Here is a 24,852-nt window from a genome sequence, read left to right on the forward strand (position 1 = left end):
CTTTTCCATCTCATTTCCCCTAGAATTTCCTTTTTGTGGCGTGGAAGCCTGCATTTGTGCCTTGCTTAAGTGTCTTCTCATTTTTGTTTTTGGTACTGTCCTTGGTTTAATTCCTGGGTTGATAGTTCAAAATTGCTTAATGTAGGTATCTTTGTTGCTTGTGTTTAAAACCCTTGTGGAATGATTGCTTTTCAGAGGTGTCTTCCAGATATAGCTTGTGTTTGGGTATTGAGACTCTAATGACTCTGAGGCTATTTTATTTTCCTTATACCAGGAAGGAAAACTACTTAGATCAATCACAACATGTTAGCCCAAATGACAAAGTCAGCAATACCAGAGCATCAAGCACAGCTTAGAAAATGACAATTTGTGGAAGTTATTAATCTATCACTTTTAACTATGTGAGTTAAATTAAAACCGAGGACCAACCCAACATAAGTTTATAATGAATAAACTGTTCAGTATAGCATCTTTCCCCTTTGGGGTGGGGAGTTACAAGGATCTGGGGAGGGACAGGTAGAAAGAACAGGTAAGATTAGCAGTGAGTCCAGAAGACACAGAAAGATCACACAAACTCTAAGAAGTTGTTAAAGGCAAGAGAAAAAGGCAGAATGAAAGAACAAAGATCTGAATAGAATCACCTCACACAACAGGGAGGCCAGATACTGAATTTACTTTCTTTTAAACCTAATGATAATCAAGATAAGGAAAAAGAGAAGAAAAGAACAATATGGGAGAAATCTGAATTCAGTGCAGAAAGGAACAAATGGGGAGATGTGGAGCAATGTGGGACAGCAAGAGAATGAGAGAGAGAGAGAGAAAAGATAAAAGAAAGAAAAGTAAAACTATGAAGAGTAGAAAAAAGTAAAACTTAATAATTAAAAATAAGAGAGAAAAAAGTTGTTGTTTTTTCTTTTTTGCAAATAGCAATAGAAATTATGGGCCTCCTTCAGGGTATGTCTCTGCTGTCACAGTAGACAACGTAGGAATCCATGTGCATATACAAGTCAATGAGTCTCAGCAAGCCAGCAGCAGACCAAGTACAGTGGTCTGATGTGCCTTTATTGTAGAGATTCTCTTTACATTTTGCTGAGCTTCAGTTTTCATCGAGGAGCCTGAGAAGCCCTCTTTCTGTTACTAACTTCTGCTCTATCTTGTGGAGCTCAGGACAAGGGTCTTTATAATCTTCTGTGCCTCTGTAGTGTGGCACCAAGTAGCAGAAAAGCCAGAAGGCCAGAGGCGCACGGGGGTGGGGGGGGTGGGGGGGCTGGACCTTGGAGCCGACCTCACTGTGCCGTGGGCGGGGCCCGGGACGGCTGCGGAGCTTCAAGCTGCTTGTCTCACCTAGCCAGTCACAGCTTAGAGAGCCTGTATCTACTAAATTTGAAGGCACCTAGTAATTGCAACCCATCTTATGTACCAACAGGAACATATGCACACATGCACTAAAATACTGAATAAGGTTGGTCACAGCAATAAGTTTGGTCATAATACCACAAAATTTTTAAAAATTAAAATACCTTGGAATGTTAAAATATATTTCAGTACACTGATACAACGGAATACTAAAGAACAATAAAAATGAACAAACTAAAGAACATAAAACAGTATCCATAAACAGCACAATCACTTAGCAAAAAACAAAAAGTCAGACATACATACAAAAAATCCTCTATGACTCCATTTATATGAAAAGCTCAAAATAGAAAAAGTTAATTTATGAAGTTAAAAGTTAAAATAGCAGTTGCCTATGGAGAGGCATAATTAGTCATTGGGAGGGGCAATAAAGAGGCTTCTTGGGTGCTGTGAATGTACTACAGTACTTCTAGTTACGGGTGGTTAGTTACATGGGCTTACTCACCTTGTGTAACCCCCTGATACACATACTTCTGTATATACATTACACTTCCAACTTTTAAAAATTAAATTAAAAAGATGATAACAAAACTTCAGCAGTTTCTCCTATCAAATGACAGGTTCCACTCTAGAATTTATGAGAAGAGCCACAGTGTCATTTAGTGAGCAAAGGGGGCCTCAGAGTTGAATAAGTACATTCAACTATTTGATGAGTATGTAAATCAGACAATGGCAGATTGGTTGCCGTGTGAGCATCGATGTTTTCAGAAAAGAACTTTTTCCAAAGTATATGATGTTTTAGATATTTTAAGTTGGTACAATTTAAATTGAAAGTATTCTTGGTGAACCTGAAAAAATTTCTAAGTGTGTGTGTGTGTGTGTGTGTGTGTGTGTGTGTGTGTATAATACATGTAGTATAATCTATTCTGATCACATCTTATGTGACACTGTGAAGATTTTTTCTACTTCAATGGAAATGGGCACTATATCTTCACCTTCCTACAACTCTAAGAAATTAGAACCAATAATACATACAAAGGTGCTTTCTTATAGCCAGGTGTTTCAAATGGGCAAGTTTCAGAGAAATACTAGTAACCGAGTTGATGCCTATCTATGTAAGGCACTGTAAACGTAAGTAAAAAGTAGAGCAAAATTATCTGCTAGGGAGCTTACAATTTGAAAAAATAGGTTAAAAATTTTTACTACCTTTCCTTATCTGGAAAAAGTAAAAGATATTTGGGGAATTTAATAAATACATACTGCTTCTGAAATTGGCAAGTTTGTTAACCAGGTTAGTGACAACTTGTTAATATTTTTCTCAAATTTGGAAGCAGAAAAAAGGACACTACATGCACTTTGTAAAATTTTAATTTCATCAAGGGTAGTGATTTGATAAAAATAAGTAAATAATGAGTATCCACAATCTGTGTCTGAGATAATAAAACTTAGGGATTAGGAAATTATCAACTAGCACAATATCACACAAAAACAGACAGCAAGAATGTCTTCGTAGCAACAGTTACTACATATTTATGTGAAATGATGTGGAAATACCTAATAGGGAATACTACAGTCATTACAAAAACATACCACATTTCTCAAATATCATTCAATAAAAGCTATGGAAGAGTCACTGAGCCAATAACATTTTATTTTTCAAACGCATAAAACTCTGTAAGTTAAAAAATTTACAATTAATTTTATCTGTAACATAGTACTTATACTTCTACTACTATATTTCAAACAAATTTCTAAAATTTATGAGTGTACTTTTTTAGACAAAATACCACTAACACGTAAAAGGTTAAATCCTGCTAAACATTATTGTGATTCTGACAAGTGCAGGCACCTTCCTCCCATCTACAAGTGAATTAAAGCTTTGTATAAAAAAAGGGTGCTCACCACTTCTTGTTTCTGGGCTTCATTAAGTTTTTCAGTCAATTCTTCCAAAGCCCTTTTTGTTTCAGCATCTGACCTAGAAAAAAGAAAGAAAAAGAAAGGAAAAGAAAAGAAAAAAAGAAATTTTAAGTTGAATACTGGAGAGAATATGCAGAACTAGTGAAACTTACAACATAGTAACTGAAAGGTATTATATGGCACTGGGCTACAGTGGTCCTCGAAAAACAAACATTCGAAACACCTATAGGGCTGGCCAAAACAGGGCTGGAGCCCAACCCCTAAATTTCTGAACCAGTAAATCTGGAACAGGGCCCAAGAATGTGTATTTCTACAAATGCACCTGATACTGTAGGCATGAGGACCCGACTCAGAACCACTGCTACAATAAGAGGACCTTCACCTCATACCCTGTGTCTGGCTCTATCCTCATTTGCCCACCAAATTAATGACATACATGAAAAACAATTAAATAGTAGAAGAAGACTTATAAATGAAAGAAAAAACCTTTCTCTCATATATTTGGACCCACTTCCTACTGGCAACCATGTACTGTACAACCTTTTCCATTCTTAATTGTTTTGCTATCTTCCTCATTTTCAAGTCTAAACATCAACTGACTTCTTTTTTAAAGAATTTAGCTCACATTACTGTCCAGTGCTGGATAAATTTATAGCTACTTTTAGTTCTACTGGTTACCTGTATAATTTTACATAATACATTTATATTCCTTATGAATTATTTAATAACAGTCAAAGTGACATCTTTTTGCTCATTCTATCATGCTCGTGTTTTAGCTTCATGCTTATATCATAACATCCTTGTGCCTCTGTTCCTCCTAGTTTCTTATTATCTTTTGGTTTTATTTATCATGTCCATTGACGTTTTCCTACCACTTCTCATTGAATCATCCATCGATGAACAAGGTACTCCAATCTCTGACTAAATTCTTGTCAGAAGACATTGACTTTCCTCCCTAGTTCAGAGTGAATACTCTGCGGGCCCTGCTACATGGCTGTCATTCTGGAGTTGCTTTCATTAAATTCCTAGGATAGTTTTACTATTTCTTACAATACATATCTTCCTCTTTCTTGGCTATAATCTTATTTTATTTATATGTCCTTAGGCAATTTCCTCAGAAAGAAGTTAACTTAAACGATAAAATTTTAAGGTTTTAAATCTCTGAAAACATGTTTATTTTTACCTCTCTTGATTTTTGTAGTCCATGCTTTCTCGGATTTCCCACATCTCACTAGCTGATCTTTCTCAAGCCAGAGTCTCCTCGTATATAAAACTGCTGAATATTAGAGCTCCTTAGCACTCAGCTCCGTCCTTGATGCTTTCTTTATGGTTTTCCTCTTTATATCATCCATTCCCACGGTCTAAAATATCACTTCTACATACTGATCCCTTTTAAAATTTATATCTCTGAGACTTTTCCATTAAGATCCAAAACAAACATCTAGCTGCACATTTTATATTTACATTTGGATGCCTCACTGGCACCTCAAACCTAACATATGCAAGATCAAACTTATTTTCCACAACTCATCTTCTCTAATCAGGAAGAAGCATTACCATCCTCATACACAATCCATCACTGAATTCTGAGTCTGATCTACCAAAGAAATCTTAAAACACACACCTATGCACTTTGCTCTTGTCATGCCCTGGTCATCTTCAAGTCTCACATGCTAATGCAACAGACTTCTAACTCACCCTCCTCAAATAAATTCTTCATAAGGCATTTAGTCTAGGTTAAATTCTGAAGTAAATTTTATTTAATCCTTTCTAAAAGCTTGCTTTGCAGCATATTTTTATAATTCAATATACTTTTTTCATGTCACTGTAAAAAAAGAGTATGAAGTAATTAAACGTGAATACCAACCTTTCAGAATCAAATAGAAAGCTAAACCATACTCATCCACAAAGATACACCACCTTGTTTCCACAAGAAACTTGTTTCGTATTTTGGGTTACACAAAGTTTCTCTGCCTTACCTTTGCCTCTGGGTCACACAGACTATCACTAGATGGTAGCAGCCTATATATCCAAAGCATCCCAGGACAACAATGCACATCCAAATGACCATTTAAACTAATTAAATGAATTACCCTGCATGTTCCTAGTGCTTAATGTATACCCTTCCATCAAGAGTGTAAAAGCTACATGATAAAACCATTCCAAAGAATAGACTATCTTACAATTTTAGTTCCTTTTGTTAATTTCATCAACTGGTCCAAAAATCTAAGTATTACATTAACTAAGTCTTAGAAGTTTAAAGATTAATGATATGGTTCACAATTCAGCAATTAAAATGCTTTACTGATATCATCTTGTGAAAATAATCTGAAATCACAGTAAGTGGTAAAAAGCAAAGACAGTAGGGCTTTACTGCCTGGATGTGAATTTTCATTCCACTACATCTCTCATGTTCCATCTATAGCAAATGGAGTTATTTCATCTCTGTTGCCCCTTCTATCTCACAGAGTTCTTGCAAGAGTTAAATTTAAATCTGCAAAGCATGAAGTAAGTGTTCAATAACGTTAACTAGTAGTACCAATAATACTAGTAATAGTAGGGTCCAATGTCTATTACTAAATTTCCTGCCTTCCTCTTCTAAAAGCAGGTAAGTTATACAAGCTATACCTGATAGATTTAACAGTTATAGTTTGAACTCTTTGCTACTAGAAATGGTATACAATATGTTTTAGGTAGCTGGAATTAGCAAGTGAACATGGTGGAAACAAGCTTTAACTTAGTTACCATTCCCTAGTCATTGATGTATATAGACTGTACCTCTAAAGAAGGCATAAAAATCTTGGTTTCTTAGAAAAATATGAACTCCAAAATAAAGCAACCTTCCACTGTCGACAATAAAAATGAAAATACAGTGAGGAAGATCTAAATTACACCATCATTCTTAGAAATTACCTAGAATAGACCAAATTGTAAAGGATAGGCTGACATTAACCACTGGCTTTCAAAGACTCAAACAAAACCTAAGGTATTAATTTCTACAATGGCTCATGTCCATTGACAAATTCTACATCATACACGTTTTGTTCTGCAAAGCTAAATGGCAGCCAGTCAGCCTTGGTCTTGTTCTCTGACTTTATGTCTGACTGGTCTGTCTCCCCAACCCTTGCCTCCCTAGGGTATTTCCAAATCTACTTCTTTGCTAAAATTTTATAATGTATCTCTCCATAATGTCAGTATTCCATTGTATCAAAGTGTTTTTAAAATATGAAATTAACTTGTCTAACATTGAATCATGATATATTATAAATTTTAAGGGTGTTGAACTATAATATTAAAAATTTTTAAATACTTGAATTAAAAAACAGCACTGTTTCTTAAAATCTATGTAAATGTGTCAATTAGAGAAACTAACATTCTTTTAATAATTCCTGAAAAAAAAAAATAAAAAATAATAATAATAAAAATAAAAATAATAAAAATAATTCCTGCCTCCCCTGGAAACCATATTCTGCTTTTACCGGCTCCTTCTGGAAAGCTCTCTGTTGAAATCCTCGCCAAGACGAACTTGCTCACTGCTGAGGTCTCGGAGGGACTGATGAAAAGCATGAAGCTAGCAAAGGCAAAACAATTCCCATTAAGGCTTCTGTTGAATTCTTCCATGCAGATTCACTAATGGTTAAGAATAAATCATTGTTCTTTACACACTGACCAAAGTCTAATGTTATTAATTAAGTCTAAAATAAACACTGATTCTAAAAAATGTTTTCAAAGAAAGGCAATTTGAAAAGCTATGTACATCATTACCTATCACATCTTTCATAGTATAGCAATTTTACCCCTTATACATATGGGGGTCAACAAACATTTTCTGCCTCCCTCACAACCACTCAACTCTATCACTGCCATACAAAACTAACTACAGACAAATAAGCATGGCTGTGTTACAACAACACTTTATTTTGTCAAAACACATGCCATATTTGCCAACCCCTATGGCCAAAAACCTCCTACCCACATACTATAAGAACAGTAAGAAACAGCATTGTTCAAAATGATGACACTAGACTCAACTCAACAGTCCATCAAGAATAGAATAGACATAAATTGTAGTATATTCCTCTAGTGTAATATTATACAGCCATGAAAATGAAAGGATCTAAGCTAGTTACACATTAGTAAGACTAAACGTCAAAAATCTGGTAAATTGTACAAAAAGATATTCAGTAGTATTCCATTTATATGCAGTTTAAAGGCAGGCAACATTAAATAAGATGAAGTAAAAATGATTATTAAAAAATTATAAAAGACATATAAAAGTATATAAAAGTCAGAATAGTGCAAACTCCTTGGGGGAAAAAAGAACATAAAAGAAGCTTGAAGGTAGGATAATGTTCCATTTCTCAGCCTGAATGGTGGATACATGGTGTTCAATCTCATTATTATATTTTTATCTGTAAATATATGTGCTATAGATGTACATGTATAATTTATAATATAAATGTTTAAGTTATACAGTTTTGCAGAAATAAATGATTCATTTAAACAAATATACATTAAACAATCAATCAGTGCCAGTACCTGCTAGGAGACCAAATAGCTTACAAGGTAACATGGAAGACAGATACGTAAACAAGCTATAAATTTTCACTGGGGCATTAAGAATGTACACCGTTCAGGGGAGCTAAAAGTCAAGTTAAGAAAAAGGACTTAAAAGAAAAAAAGAAAATGGACTTAAAATAAGGAAGAACAATAAAAGAAAGTAGAGGGAGTATAGTGGACAAATAAAAGATATCCAATTTTGCAAACCAAAATTGTAGGATTCATCCTTGATGCTTCCATTTCACTCATTTCTACCTTCTTTACTTGGCTATCTGATCTTCAAGACCTGTCAGTTTAATCCATTAAACAGCTTTTAAATCTACTCCATTAGTAGGAGCCTGGAATATAGAGCAAGATTTTGTTTCCAAAATAAACCATAAAGCAATGATGACAATAATACTGTCAAAGAAAACTTTCTACAAAATATTTCCAACTCATTTTGTTCGGTTCTATCTTTATCTTATGCTAGAGAAAATGAAAGGAATAGATGAGTACTCTAAGACAAAATTTTAGCACTGAATCCTAAAAGTGCCAAAACAAAGATATCTAAGTCAGAAAATTCCCCAACCCTTTTAAATTAATTTACTACCTAAGACAATGAAAGAAAAAAATTTCAGCTCTTTAAAGAACTTTATAGACACAGAAAAAGAAATACATCACAGAACTAATTATTCAGAAATCATCAGTGAATAAATAAAGTACGGACTTAATAGAAAGTAGCTCCATCGATGATTCAACAATCAGAAAAACAGGCCAGGTGTGGTGGTGCATGCCTGTAATCCCAGCACTTGGGAGGCTGAGGCAGGAAGATCACTGGGAGTTGAAGGTCACCCAGGGCTACATAGTGAGTTCAAGGCCAGCCTGAACTACATAGCGAGACCCTATCTCAAAAAGCAAAACAATCAGAAAAACACTAACGTTGGGGCCAGGGATTTAGCTCAGTAGCACCACAACTGCCTTGCAAGCACAAGGTCCTGAGTTCGATCCCTGGTACCAAAAAGAAACAAAAAGAAAAGAAAAAAAAAAAACACTAATGCTGGGAAAATCAATGGGTCAACTACACGAAGACTAATTTGTTCATGTCTCTTCAAACTTAGCAAAATGGTAAGTAGCTGACTTAGCAGGGCTTTCAAAAGAGTAAGCCACCTGCACAGGGAAGGATTACACATGTCCAGCTAAACTCATTTTTTTTTTGGTACCAGGGATCAAACTCGAGACCTTGTGCTTGCAAGGCAGGCAGCAGAACCACTGAGCCAAATGCCCGGCCCCTAAACTCATTTTTAAATCTTCAAAATATGAGCCTCCATAACAAAACTCAACATAAATGTATGAGAAACCTTAGAGCACAGAAAATAAAATAATTTACCTGGTTTAAAATAAAAATTAGCAAAGTCATTGTAAATAATTTTTTGGTTAAAATGTGACACAAAGTTCAAGTTTTAGACATATATAGAAATATACGGAAATGCTCCATACAAATTACAGATGGTACAAAGTACCTGGGCCATGTCTTCGGTCTCCCAACTAAACCGGACACCAGTTCTGGACTTAATTCTTTTATTACCCTGTGGATCATAGTCCTTGAGAGGTGAGGTAGGTGGAAAACGGTGACCTTCTGCAAGTGAAAGGTAAGGAAGGAAATTAAGACAATGCATGAAAAGAAATGATCCAAAATTTTATTTGCACATGCACATCAGATGTGGATATACATACATATCCTCAATTTAGTCTGCTTCTCAAATACTGAACTTACAGCAGCCATAAAATTCCACAATATTGGTACCACTCTGGCTCTTAAAACAGAAAAACAGAACTAACCTGGAAACAGAATGCGGCAAACATTCCAGTGTTTTGTTTTTCCAAAGAAGCAACATGTTTAAATTAAAATAATTAAATTTTTAAAAATAGTATGCCTCCCTAAAATGTAATTTAATACTAACAAAACAGAATGTTGCACGTAATAAATTAATCTAAATTCTAAATAGTGTATGGAAATCAATAAAAGCCAACTAAATATATAAAAAGTAAATGATCATGTCCAACTCTTAATCATTATTATGATGAGCAACAGCAATATTAACAATGCAAGGTACTAATGTTCAATCTATCTAAATTAGCTCCCCTCACTGAAGACCCTTCTGTTCAAACATGAATCTCAGTGCTACAGGAAAGAATAAGTAAGATTAATTATAAGCAAACTCAGCATATTATAACTTTTAACCTAGCCATTGACATTTAGCTGCAGACCAAGGCTAAAAAAAAATTCATTTATTCTTAACAAGTGTCTTAGAATAGTATACAATCAGGCATTTAAAACACTGTTACACTAGGATGAGATCATTAACCTAGAAAACATGCCATATAGCACATCTTATTTATGTATTTGATTCTTCGGCAGCAAACAAATAAAATTAAAGCTTTCTCTGGTAAAGCTCCAGGTAATCTATAGAGTTAGAAAACCAAAACTAACAGACTCAGAATAACAAAGACCCTTCAATAAAATTCTAAATACGCACTATAAAATCCTTGACAACTACATATTCTAATACCTAAACTGGATGTATTATATTTCTCCAAAGATTAAACAAATTCAATATGTCCTTTAGAAATCTTTTACAAATGTTTTCAGAACATCTGAAGAGTTTACCTGCCATAGTGCCACCATCAAGGTCACTTGCACTCAGACTTGTAACAGACATACTTCTCCCTCCTGAGTTTCTCAATAAACGTTGATTCCGCAGCTGGCCTATTGATTGTTCCAAGCTTTCTTTTAACTAAATTATAGAATATAATGAAGGGAAAGTTACTCTTTTTAAACAACGTCCAAATATAAATAGACTACAGATTTTAAAATATCTGGCTTCCCCAAGAAAATAAATGATCAGAGACATTTGAACTAAGTTCTGTAGGGAAATATAAAAATAGCAAACATAAACATTTTAAAAACCAATGCTAACATCTGGCTTTAAATGGCGTCTTTCTATGAGCATGGAAGAAATGTCTACTGTAAGACTGAAGCGTCTAATGAATGTACCACCCAGCAAAGAAACATAAAACAACAACACATACAAAAGAAGAGAGAAAGCCTAACCATTTTTTTCAGCAACCCCAGAACTGTAACAAACAGGAGACTGAATGTTGTCAGTGCCTGGTGTTATGAAACAATATATAACACCCAACTCTGCATCAGAATACAACTTTCATTCATTCAAAGACTTCTAGAAAACTAGAAAAGCCTAGAAAACTATTGGGACAGATGTTAAAACTGTCAGCTCACATTAGAGATTACTGTTGTCCAAATGCTTTCTTCAGATGATTAGGGAATCTGTGAGCAGTAGACAAGAAAACACCTTTTTAGACCTAAAGAGCTATTTTTAAATAAAAACATGCTAAATATTGAGAATACTGTCCAGAGATACACAATACCTACAGACCTGAGAAGATTCAAGTAACACCAAGGGAACAAAGAATAAAGCTGAGGAAAATCCACATCCATTGCAGACATATAGTCTGATGTTCAAAGATCAGTCTGAACTGCTGAAAAACTTCAGGTCTAGATATTTTATCCAAGGATAATAAAAAATAATTGTTTTTAAAATACTGCCTGATCAATAAAGCAAGTTATCTAAAACTCTTTAAATAAAATTTTTTTAAAAAATTGATCAAGAAGGCAAGGTTCCCTAAATTTGAAGAGGATTAAAAGCCAGAACTAATATTCAGGGAGACAACAAGTTGGGTAACTTAGGGAACCATGTAGAAAGAAATCCTCTGTCGACACAAAGCACAGGTTCAACAGAGTATGAGTCACAAACAAAGCAAATCCTTTTTCATTTTGGCTGTTTCCAAAGTTGTTTTAAGGCTAAAACAATCTAAATCAACAGAAGTAGAATTTCAGGTATCTACCTTTTTTGTTCCTCTCATTTCTGGAAGAAAAAAAGGCTAATTATTTTTCACATCCCACAAATCCTAAGCTGGAACTAAAAGTTTTTGAATAAAATGAATTTTCACTTACACACATGTATACACGTGCACACACACATACATACACACACTCATACCAAAAAAAAGGCCACTGGAGGACACAGAAAAATACTGTAGAACAAGAGAAATGAAACATAACATCAAGATCTAGGAGGGATAAAAAGCACTGGAAAATTAATCATTTCAGAAACGAGATAAAAATATAGAAAAACAAATTAGTAATCTAATTCCAAAACTATAAAAAAGATCTATCTGTCTGAACCCATTGGGGATGGACAGCCCAAATGATATAATGTAAAAGGCAGATGAATGAAATAAAAGACTTACTTTAAGTTATTCCATGAAGTTATGCTTCATGGCAATAACAGGTGCTTCACCTAACACATAAAACTGAAAATGTAACTGAATGAACATTTACACTTGAATAGCAACAGCTCAAAAGATACTGCACAAAATCTGACTGCAATATAGAAAACCAATGTGATAACTCCTACAGCACAAAAGCAAAGGAATAAAGGGATGAAATACAAAGTCATAAGAATTGCTTTAAACTCTTTAGGACCATAACTCTTAACTAGGTACAAAGCCAAACCAAACTTAAAATTAAATAAAAACAAAATAATACTAATAAAACTCAATTTAACAATTTTCTAGAATAAATGACAGCATTTTGCTAAAGCAAATCAATACATAATCCAAGATTGCAGTACTGACTACAATGGTATAGGCTGTTGAGTCTAATATTACTACCTCACCACACACCACGTGATGATTCCATTCCCCCTCATTTACCCCTCCCTAAAAAAACAAAAACAGGCACAGGAAACGTGCTAGTGGCTCTGAACTTGAATGGAATGCTTATTTATAAGGTTGTTTATTCAGTATACATACTGCCAAAGCAAGGACATAAGCTTGTTTATTCAGATCAAGACATGTTTTTATAGTTAAGAATCAAGGTGAGTAGGCCCCCTCTATAAAACGATGAAACAATTTGAGTGCTCAAAAAAATATTAATTGCAACAGGTTAAAACATTTCAAGTATGACTGAGTTAACAATGATACTCAAGGGTGGGGAGTCATCTGTCATCACTACAGGACACAGGGAAACAACTCATTGTTTTAGAAATTAGTAAATATATAAAATGTAAAAAAAAACTATAAAAGCTTTTGGATTATCATTAAAATAAAAGCACCAACTTTTTTTTTTTAACACCAACTTTTTTTAATTCTCAGAGCTCTCTAGAAGTTCTGTAATTTCTCTGTTTGAAAAAACTCTGGTTAGAGACAAAATGTAGGTCATTACTGAGCTAAGAGAAGAGGTATATAAAACCCAAAGGACTACACTGAAACACTGTGACAGGAGATCATCTGGACAAGAACGGGTACTCTTCCCTATGGGTAATGCCTACCATTACTTTCACAGAGACCATGAGAGCAAAATATGAGGAACAATTATTACCAACACAGATATAACAGCTATCAAGCATTCATCAAATTAGTTTCTACACAAATGAAAAAGAGAACTTAAAAAAAACGTAACACTAAATGCTGCAATTTAAAGTAAGCTTGAATTTTGGAAACCATTTACAATTCTATTTAGTTTCTTCAAACATTTTTTACTCTACATTGTTCTTTATTTTCATACTAAGAAAATACATCCTTTAACACAACATAGATTATTCAGAAAGACATGAAAATTTGGCCATGTGTAGAAAACTAGATTCACTTAGTTACATGCTGAGCATAAACTGGAAACACTTAAATATTTCATCTAACCATTCAGTTGTGTTTCCACTTGAAAAGAAACATCACAGAGTAAGGATTTAGCAAACACTCATACACAGCACTGATGATCACAGGAGTCAGACTGTGTTGTAGGTTTAGATACATAATGTTGATATAAGAAAATTCAGTACATACTTCGATTTACAAATGTTAGGGGTCAGACTGGCAAAATCTAGGACAAAATTGGAGGTAGAAGAGAGATCATCTTAAGGATTCTGTCTGGGATAAAAATGTAATTCTTAGGCACATTAACTAATAGGCATTTTGTTCTTGACTTTCCCTTACTACCTGTTTCTACAGAATGCCACGACTGATCTGGCAACAGACTTAAAACTAGATTGGTTGTCCGCCTGCCTCGCAAGCACAAGGTCCTGAGTTCGATCCCCAGTACCTCCCCTCAAAAAAAAAAAAAAAATATATATATATATATAGAGAGAGAGAGAGAGAGATTGGTGGTAGAGTTAATTTTATCAGTACTATTTTAGCTAACAACAACAGTTATGTTTTAATATTAAAATGAGGACAATAATTTTTATAAAATCAAACAAGAGTACTAATGTATGACTTGCATATCTTTCTGGTCTACCAGTTTCTGAAATGTACTTTTAGAATTTTGGTTGTTTTGGGGGGTTTTTTTGGTACAGGGAATTGAACTTGGGACCTTGCACTTGTGAGACAGGCGAGGGAACCACTAAGCTAAATCCCTGGCCTGAAATGTACTTTTAAATGGTTGCTGCTTTTATGTATTTTATAACCCCAAGATCACTAGCCCCCACTGCTGTGCCTAACCTCTCTATATATACTGGCCTATAGAAATATAAGCCTATATTAGTATTCCTAAAATTTAGAATATCTCTTCAAGTGAAATACTGTTTATGTAACTATTTTAAAATGAAACAGTATATATTCAAATTCCTATATATCACATACACTCTAAAAAGGATGTCAAATAAGTTATTTGCTTTCCATATAATATTTTAAATGCAAATGTACATTCAAGGCAAGTGGAAGGAACCCCTCACAGTGGTATATTACTGTATGTTAGAAGGACAGATGATATACTATACTCACAAACATAAAGATGAAAGCATTAGTAGGTGTGCTGTCTAATTCAGCACACAGTTTGAAGTCAAAATAATATATATACACCTTTCATTGTAAATGTTGCAACACATTATGTTATTTATAGCCACAGGGTCACACGCATGAAACTGAAGTCAGGCCCAATGAATTAAAGGAAAGTAAGATGAATTAGTGACTATAATGTATATTAAGAACCTAGCAAATGCTTGATGGCAGAGATCATCAGATGAAAAAATTATAAATGCTTAGTAAGTATCCAAAACAGTATGAGCACTCAAATGTTTGTTAGAATGAGGTATCTAGGATTATATTCATTTTTCAAATAATGAAACTCAATCTCAGAAAACTTTGGTAACTTACCCAAAGTCACTGAGGTAATTTCCAGAAGAAAAATAAGGATTTAATTTCCATTCTGACTCCAAATACTACATTTTTTCTACTAGACTAAGGCAAAATTCAGTAAAAAGTTATTTTCCTATTCAGGAAATTCATGAGAGATTCAGGAATAAAATTTTAAAGCAGATAATTTAAGACCCTAATTCTAAAAAATCTAAGATATGTTTACCGAACAAAAGGTCTTAACAGAATTGTTTGGTTAAATTTCTCATCCACTGACTCACTACTTAATGCTAAAAGTTACTGAATGATGGTGAACAGTTCCCACCTTAAAACAATTAAGGAACTAATGAAGCTTGGCCACAGATACCTTCAAGTTAGGGATATGACAAATGGCTAGTGTCTGGCTTTAAACCATTAACATTATCCTTCTGTGGTGTTGCTAAGCATATTTGACAACTGAAACCCATTAAAAATAAAAAACCTGGACTTTATTATTTAACATTCAACATTCCTACAAAGTTCACACAGCAGATGGTGACATTCTATTACTCCCAAAGGGAAATTTTAATCAGAGTATTTAATTAGAGGAAAAATTGCCCATTAATATGTCTGTAAACTCTGACTTGATATTACTGTCTATTCAATCTTACTCTAAACATGAACTTGAGATGCTGATTTGAATCAAGAGCACTGTATTTTTCATTTATATCCAGTATTAACTATTTTAACCTCATCAATATCAGGCAAATTTCTATTGCAGAAGATATTAAGTTTTTATGATGAATATTCTTTCTTCAGGACACTCCATTTTTTACAGCATTAGCACAAAGATATACCCTGTTCTCTCATGAATAGGAACACACAGCTCTAGTAGTTTAATTACTAATCAATTGCACAGTTCTACAAGTATTCTACAACTCAGACGTATAATTTGTTCCAAATCCTCATAGCAAGTTTTAAAATAAAACTTTATTCACAAATACTCTTTGGCCCAAATGTTCTCAGACTTCCAAAGACACTCATTGCAAGAAAAATGCTGCACAATGACCCTTCCTTCCTTAAGGTCATAAAGTTCATGAAGCCCAAAGACCATCAGTCACACTAGCCAATTAAACACGGCTTATTGACTAGGGCGGCCCAAGAGTGTGTAGTGAAAAAAAAATCAATGGTTGTTATTAGGAAGAAAGAAAAATCAGTGCCAATACAAGCAACTCACAGAATCTACCACATTGCCTAGGTGGCAACCACAACTGCTACCTCTGACAACACCTCAATGCCAATCCTAAGGGCCAGACTTCTTCCCAATTTTGTTTCTGTATCTGCTGCATCTCACTCACATTCTAGACACTGTATCCTCTGTAATATTGAGCTGTGTGACAGTGGGCTTCTGTTTTGTAGTAAGTTATGATGATCTCCAACATCTAGTTTCTCAAGGTGTAATTATCAAATTTGAATCCCAATTATCAGAAATATAAATTTATAACTCATGAAATATGAATCAGCATGACTCAGTAAGGTAAATGAATTTTGATGCTGAGTTCTAAAATTGCAAGCTACTCTTGGCTCTGTCACCTAAACAGACCCTGGGCAAGACAGTGACCATTCTGTGACCCATAGGGACATTTTAATCAGAGTACTTAATTTAAAAAAATTATCTATTAATGTAAGTCTCTACTTTGATATTTTATATATTCTTTACTGTAAAAGTGAACTTAAATTAATATGCTGATTTGAATCAAAATAATTTCTTATCTTTATACCATCTCATAGCATTGTTAAGAGAATTAAGTAACAAAGAAAAAATGTCTAGGACACATTCTTTTGGAGAAATTCCCATAGACCAAGAAATTTAAGTCCACTCCTGTACAAAAAAACAGAGACACCAATACAGTTCAGCTCAATTCCTCACCAAGAGGCCTGTACATACTATAAGCAAAGAATTAAATTTGGGGTTGGAGGTTTTTGTTTTTGTTTTTGTTTTGTACTGGGGATCAAACTTGGAACCTTGTGCTTGCGAGGAAGGCAGTGGAACCACTGAGCTAAACCCCCGGCTGGGATTGGAGGTTATAAAGGCTCAAGCAAGCAACAGAGAAATCATAAATATTTCACTAAGGAAAAGTAATCAAAAAAGTGACCTAACATGTTCATGGCTTTGTAAGACCAAAAAGGATAATTCTTACAGTTCCCTTGTGAGGGGAGATCATCTCAAGAGGAAAACATTGCACCAAATATTTGTATTTCCAAACTCTTTCACCCACTCTTTGAAAAACTATGTTCCCAAAGTTAAACCTCAAGTAAATAAATATGTAAACACATATTTGTCATTTATATCCATTTCCTAAGGTTTAGCAATACAATTATTTATGAAATCTAAGTTAATAACAAAAGTTCCGGTCGTCCCTAGGGCAAAGGAATTGATTTCATTTGCTAGGAAATCTCTTTATATTTTAAAAGAAAAATGCTAATTACAACTAGGCAATGAATATTTAGCATGATGAAGTTTTTTTCATAGTTGAACCTTGGTTAAAATGGATTAACCTATTACAGGAATTAAAAAATGCAAAGTATGTTCCACAGCAAAAGGATTTGTACTAAGATTATAAACAGAAAGATTCACATAAATCACATGATAGTTGGCACATTATATATAACTATTTTCAGGTAAGATAATATCCCACAGCAGTCAATCTTTTTACAAAAGCAATTTTCAATGAAGGACTGGCCCATTAGTCACTATGAAGAATTCTCTCTCACTTTGTGTCTCTCCATAGGTTATGGCAGGTGCTTGTACTCCTTCCACAGTAACTTCTAAGTGGCAGGGTGAAAACCACCACTATACTCAGTGCAATGTGTGACATAGTCTTTCAATATGATGGAGGGACAAATTGTTGAGAACTGACTGTTTTAACAGAAGAATAATTTGGAGAAACTAAAGAGAAAAACTAAATGAAACTAAGGAAAACCCTGAAGCAAAAACAAAAGATGCTTGCTGTCTGATGTCTCGTGTTTTTTTTAATATGAGTAGCTTTACAGTCTATGCACTTACAACAAAGATGGAAATATCTGTAAATATCAGTTGAGTTTACTTCCCATGAATAAAACCCAGAGACTTCAGCATTATTCAATTCTAAGTCCCCAGACACTTCAGCATTATTCAATTCTAGTCCTACCACAGAGACTTAATGCCACAGTAGAACACAGTTTATGCTTTAAATGTTTATCTGTACAAAAGTTTCCCTGACACATAATTTCATTTCCCTATTGCCCAATTCAAAGGAAATTTGCAACCACATAAAATTGACAATGTAGGACTGTGCTTTGCTGCCAATTAACAATAATGCTTTCAATTCTTCATGAATAAATTAGAAAGCAGAGAATTAATTCCACTATTAATAAGGTAATTAATCTAAAACAGTTTATGAGCTACCAAATACACAAAGCCTATTGCTCCATCTTTCAAGTATATCATAAATCACAAAAATCCTGTAGACGCAAAAATGTTCAAATTTATTGTCTAAATGAAAGGAGTAGAAACCTTTTACCAGAGAAAATGTGTCCTTGTGCTCAAGCAATTAGTTTCCAATTAACAAGCAAATAATGATGCCTATACTTTTGTAAAAGAAAAACATGTCATCAATTATGACATGGGAATTATGTGACAATTTAGTACAGCACAGATATATCTAAAACAATTATTATAGTAAAACAATAACATTAAGTCTTATTACAATACATAGTCATGATAGGAAACATGAAGGAATAAACTTAACTAGCTTTCCAAGAGTTTACACAAGTTTTGAAAAAGTAAGCAAAAACCAAAAGAAGGAAAAATATGGAGAATTAGCAAAGCATTTATTTAAAAAATTCACTTTTGGGTCACAGATTTAGCTCAGTGGTTCTGCCACCTGCCTCAAGTTCGATCCCTGGTACCAAAAAATAAAAAAATTAAAAAATAAATTTTAAATAAATAAATAAAATAAAAATTCACTTTCTTCCAGAATTCTGATGGATCTTTCCTTCTTACATCCCCATGCAAAGTAAGCATAAACTGGCACACCTTTGAAAGGGCATCTCTGAACTGTCCAATAAACTTCTGAGGCCACCTATCCTTTAACCCAGCAATTCCACTCCCAGGAATCCTACAAGATTACACAAAAAGTGTGTACGATAATGGTCACCAATACACTATTTATAACATCGAAGAAAAACTAGATACATCCATACTAAGGAATACTGTATAACTGTTCAAAAGAAAAAGCTAGAGCTACACAAAGTTATATGGAAAGTATCATACTCAAATGAAACACTTTGCATAATATTTTATAGTATTTCAATGTTTAAAACAATCACAAATATACCTGCATATACACAGAAAATGTTTCAAAAGATACATGTATAAGACAAGATCCCAATGATGAATGTAACTGTATTGTATAACTAAAATGTACCAATAAACTTAATGGAAAAAAAAAAAGATACACATACAAGAAACTGTTAGAACTGTTGCCTCATTGGAGTGAGACTGAGAAGGGTTTTCAGGCAGTTTTATTTTTTTAAAACAATGCATATATATTACTTTAAAATACACCACTCTTAAAATTCCTATCTCCATATGAGTAGTATCTGTGGCCTAAGTTTAACAAGTCTCTATTTAATTCATGTCCTAAAATCTTCCCTCTCTGACTTAAAGCTTTCCAACTCAACAAAATCTAACCTACACAAGCTACGTGGCATTCTACCCAATAAACTAACCCAAATTTAAACTATAAAATAGTAGTTTTAAAATTAAAGCTGTTCAGGCCAGGGATTTAGCTCAGTGGTTCCAGCACCTGCCTTGCAAGCGCAAGGTCTGAGAGTCCGAGTTCCGGTATCAAAAAAAAAAAAAAAAATTAAAGTTGTTCACAACGGTTATCTCATTTATCTTACATCTGCACGCCCAAAAAATACATTCCCAAAAGAGTGGGTAAGTAGAAATGCAAATATATCTAAATATTCTCACATGTTCTATAGCACCCGCTTGTCCACTACTATATTCTCGATATTGCCCAAGCATCTGGTCCACTTGTCGCAGGTTCCGACTGGTGTCCTTGAGGAAAAAAAAAGACTCTATTAATTATTCTAAACACTACGTTTCCAAATCAATCTTCCCATTGTGTCAAAGAGCTAAGAGAAAGGTTTGTAAAATGTACAATCTATAACACAGTTAAGTTGGGTATCAATGTATTTCTTATCAAATAAAGATTAACATCACTGTAAGGAAAACTGAAATCCATCTGCAGTTTACTCCTGTGAAATCTGAAGCACATAAATTCTTATCCAAGGTATTATATAAGTGGCAATAAAACCACAAACTAAAAAGAATTCCCATTATCAATTTGTGTACCTCTTATACCCTGTATACAGAAAAGAAATTCTAAAAAAGCAAATCTAGTAGATTTTGTACAAGAAGCAAACCATTAGGATCAATGTTATTTCAAGTATATATTACTTTACCTCAGAACTTATTTGAAAAGAAGAAAAACTATGCCGTAATTTTTACCCATGAGCAATGAATTAAGTCCTCTAATCATAACCAAAAGAAAATGTTTTCCACCTAAATACACTAGCTTACTAATGTGTCTCATTGATGGGAAAGTGAAAGGATTCATACTTTAAAATTCCGTTGTTGTGTTAGTTTAAAAAGAATAAACCTTCTTATTTTTAAATCAAATTATACCTTCTCCACCAGAAATAACTTTCTTTTCATCTAAACATGTTAACCAAAAGCCATTAACAGCGAAGATCCATGCTTACCCAGGGTAAGGTAAAAATAAGGGATGAAAGAATAAGAAAAAATTTAGATTTCTGTGTTCTCTTTTTCCTACTGTGACTGTTCTACCCTTCCATCACTCTTTTCCCAAGCTCTTTATGTGGAAAGGATACATAACTGCCTCCACTCAAACATCCAAACAATGTCAAAAGTTAGCCCCTAGATCAAGACTGTATCTTTATATGTATTACTCACCCAGGAATAATCTACTTCACAAACTTCTCTAGAGGTACATGTGCACAAGAAGCTAAACTATGTTAACTCCACAATATTTTATTTTGAAATATTGCTTTATCCCAACACTCTCAACAACTTCATGTATCTCAAATATCTTTACAATGTTAGGCAGAACCTGTGTATATGTATTTTATATAACAAAAGGGATTTTATGAACATGATTGAAGACCTTGAGATATAGAGAATCTCCTAGATTACTGAGTGGACTAAATGAAATCACAAACATCCTTACAAGAGTAATAGGGGGGGCTGGGGACATAACTCAGTGGAAGAATACTTCCTTAGTATGCAAGAGGCCCTGTGTTCAATTCCCAGCACTGCAGGGTACGGGGAGGACAAGGAACGCAGAAGTAGTTCGTGCGATACAGTAGAAGAATACTTCAACCCACCCTTTCTGACTTGGAAGGTAAATGAAGGGAGCCACAAGGAGGGAAATGCGGAAAGCCTCTAAAAGCTGGAAAAGGCAAAGGACTATGTTTTCACAGACTCTGACCTACAGAACTATATGATAACAGGTTTTGTTGTTTTAAGATATTAATTTCGTGGTAATTTTGTTATAGTAAACTATTACTCTACTCAAACTATTTAAAATCTATTAAATGCAACTGCTATTTAACAAACCTGTAAAGTACTTGTTATAGTGTTGACCTTCTCTGCGACATCTACTGTAGGGTGACTTCGAGTTTCCCTGTGAGCTGACCTGGTAGCCCATCGACTCAATTGGTCACGATAGCGAAAGTGCTCTGAATCACTCGATGATTCTGCCATTGATGTATACAAATCCTTAAAAGTAAATCCAAGTCAAGATCAGTCCAACAGTAAAAAGCACAAAAGTAAGAGTATTTACTATTTGATATTTTTACATATTTATTGCATTAGTCCTCCAGCATATCATAATTTGTACGCACACAGCTTCAAAATATCAGAAGTTACTTCCCCATGTAATTCTCCCTCCTTTGTTTTCTCTGCTTTAAGAGAACAACTCCTCAGGCACAGTTTTAATCATGTTTACAATTCCAAATAATTCCTCAGATGTGTGAAATGCTTCCAATTTTTAAAACCACCTACATATATATCTCACTTAATCCTACCAAAAAATCTACAAAGTAAATGAGAAAAATAGACATTCTCTAAAGTTAAGACTTGCAATTATCTTATTGGTTTGATGTCTATTCTACTAAGTTATAAGTACCTTAAATATAAAAACATTACAGATACATAACAGTCTACAGTAAGATTCTCCCATTCAGTGTACAGTGAAAATTCTCATGCATTTTCATTTCAAAACTAGAATTAAACAAATGATGCAATAGAGGTACAACTTTTACAATAATGCATTTGTAAGAAGATGACATCTTCAACATTACCAACAAAATAGAAAGCCAAACAGCCAGAATATAATTTCACCAATGGAAAATTTTCAAAGCATGCTTTTCTCCCTCTTCATTTCAATTACCTATTTAATGTATAAGAAAATTACTTCATGCAAAAAAAAAATCTCAAGTTTCAAAAAACCTTTCAATAAAAGACAATCAAATACATTTAGAATAAAGAAGCATCAGAGAAAATTCAACTGATCAAAAGTGAAAGCTTAGTGAGTATTCCAATAATTTATTTTCTGCATAAAGGAGGGTTAACTCAATGTTATTCTAACATTAATTAGTATAATCTAAAAAACTATCTGGCCTTTTATCTCTGGCTTGTTAAGTACAGTACAATAAAACTATTCTTTTAATGACAGAATATTATGAATTTTTGGACCTTTATTCTGATAAGCTGGTGGAAGCACATGACTATATATCTAAAGAGAAGACAAAAAGAATGCACTAAATGTGTATAGATCCCAGAACATTAATGAAAGCAATTATGCTTTCATGATATAAAATAAAACTAAATATATAAAGAAACAAGCAAGGACCCTTGCTATGAGTTTAGGTTTTTCAAAACAAAATATACTCCGTTCTGACTGCATGAGAATGTCCAATTTCTTCACGCTAGGCGAGACAGGGTTACAGAACGTTCTGTCAATACCCCTGCTTCTTCCTGTATCCACAACTCTCCACTTCCTTCCGCACCTATTCCGTGGTTCTCACCCCTTTCTATGCGTAAGTACAAAGGAACCAAGCCCATGATGCATTTCCCTCCCACATCATGAAGCAGAAACAAGAAACTAAAGCTGAAGCGACTGTGTGGCTTTGCTTTTCCCAGCTCACAACTGTTTTAAGTCCAGGGGAATAAAGATAATACCAAAAGAAATCTTACATGTAAAGTCTGTATTTAAAACTCAGGAAATCACTTCTGCATATATCTCATGACCTTTCAGTTCAAGTTCAAATACTTTACACTATTTTTCTATTAGTGAAAGCAGAAAGAGCCAACATTTTCTTAAACTCTGCTATTATGCTGGTATAGATAATCCAATTTAATTCTCATAACAACTAACAAAGAAAGAACACTTTTAACCCCTAATTTACAGAGGATGCGGAGGCTAAAAGATGTTAAATAACATATTCAACTCCATACAGTGACTATGAACCACAGAACCAAGATGGAGACCCAGGACTCAACCAGCCTCCTCTATCTCCAATACCACACTCATTCCACTTGACCCTGCTGTCCGTTACACACTTGGTGGACAATCCTAACAATGAGTAACAATCACTAAAGCCAGGAGCAGGCCACGGCCTACATGAACCTATGGTTTCAACTCCCTCTCATTTCATGTCATTTCCTTGATATAAAAATGTCACAGAAAGGAAGAATACTAAGTAGTAATAAGAAATCCTAACTAGGCCCTAGGAAAAAATAAAACTAAGTGATATATCTATGCTACATTTAATAAAGAGTCCTGAGGGCCAGGGATTTAGCTCAGTGGCACCACGCTGCCCTCACAAGCGCAAGGTCCAGTCCCTGGTAAAAGGGGAGGGAGAAGGGGGGTGTCCTGAAAACAAATCAAGCCATTGGCCTCAGAGTAAGAGGTTTGGTTTCCTGATTCATTCCATCTCTTGTGTAAAAGAGAAGAACAATTATGCCTGAGATCTTTCTCTTTCTTATAAAATTATATAATTGATAGTATAATTTTCATCTTAGTAAGTCATAAGTGTAGAAGCTAAACTGAAGTTAAGAAATCATCAGGGAACATAAAAAGGTAATGTTGAAAAAGACAATGTGTTTACTATAATGGCTGCTGCTGAGGACAAGGTCCAAAACAATTATCTTCAGGGCAACTTGATTTTTCTAAGAACACCATAATTTTAATAATAATCAGTTATTTTATAGATAACAACACTGAATATAAATGATAAGTCAGACAATTTGAGCTTCAATTTGACTAAAAGTTAAAACTGAAATTGTTATAGGTCTTTTTAATTTATAAAAATGTTTAAAATGTATAATATGATTATATACACATATACCTATAATAGTTAACATTAATAATATCATCCTGAGATATGTTCCTAATTAATAAAATATTTACAACAGTATAAAGTCTCAGTACCCTCCCATTCCATCTCTCGCCCATCCCCTATCCAGTACCATTCTGCCCCACCTTCCCAGGGAAAGCATGATTTCAGGAATACCTTTCTAAACCATTTTTTAAATTTTACCACAGGCCTAGGTACCTCAAAATCTTTTTCATGGATTAAAATCAGTTGGTAAGTATTAACAGGTGAAAATAGAAAGTATCTGAATTTACAACAGAAAATCTTAGTAGCATTAAATAAAGTTAAGAGCAACATTAAATTATTTCCAACTGTCATATGATACAGAAAGGAAAATGTTCT

General features: G+C 34.0%; 1 protein-coding gene across 14 annotated transcripts in view; it reads right to left on the reverse strand.

Annotated features, from left to right (window-relative positions):
* Cep128 (centrosomal protein 128) overlaps window positions 1–24,852 on the reverse strand; it is a 428,016-nt gene that overhangs the window by 372,325 nt on the left and 30,839 nt on the right. For all 14 annotated transcript variants that reach the window (XM_021245525.2, XM_087195433.1, XM_087195432.1 and 11 more), the window contains exons 3-8: window positions 21,689–21,850; window positions 20,021–20,107; window positions 10,481–10,607; window positions 9,333–9,448; window positions 6,753–6,844; window positions 3,259–3,331 (exon numbers count right to left, since the gene is read on the reverse strand). In XM_021245525.2, coding sequence (XP_021101184.2) covers window positions 3,259–3,331; window positions 6,753–6,844; window positions 9,333–9,448; window positions 10,481–10,607; window positions 20,021–20,107; window positions 21,689–21,835 — 642 coding nt within the window. In that variant the 5' untranslated portion in view covers window positions 21,836–21,850. The remainder of the gene's footprint in view (window positions 1–3,258; window positions 3,332–6,752; window positions 6,845–9,332; window positions 9,449–10,480; window positions 10,608–20,020; window positions 20,108–21,688; window positions 21,851–24,852) is intronic.

Source organism: Heterocephalus glaber, unplaced genomic scaffold (assembly GCF_053883595.1).
Source record: "Heterocephalus glaber isolate CG9 unplaced genomic scaffold, H.glaber_assembly_v1.0 deba00001608, whole genome shotgun sequence".
NCBI classification, from domain to species: Eukaryota; Metazoa; Chordata; class Mammalia; order Rodentia; family Bathyergidae; genus Heterocephalus; species Heterocephalus glaber.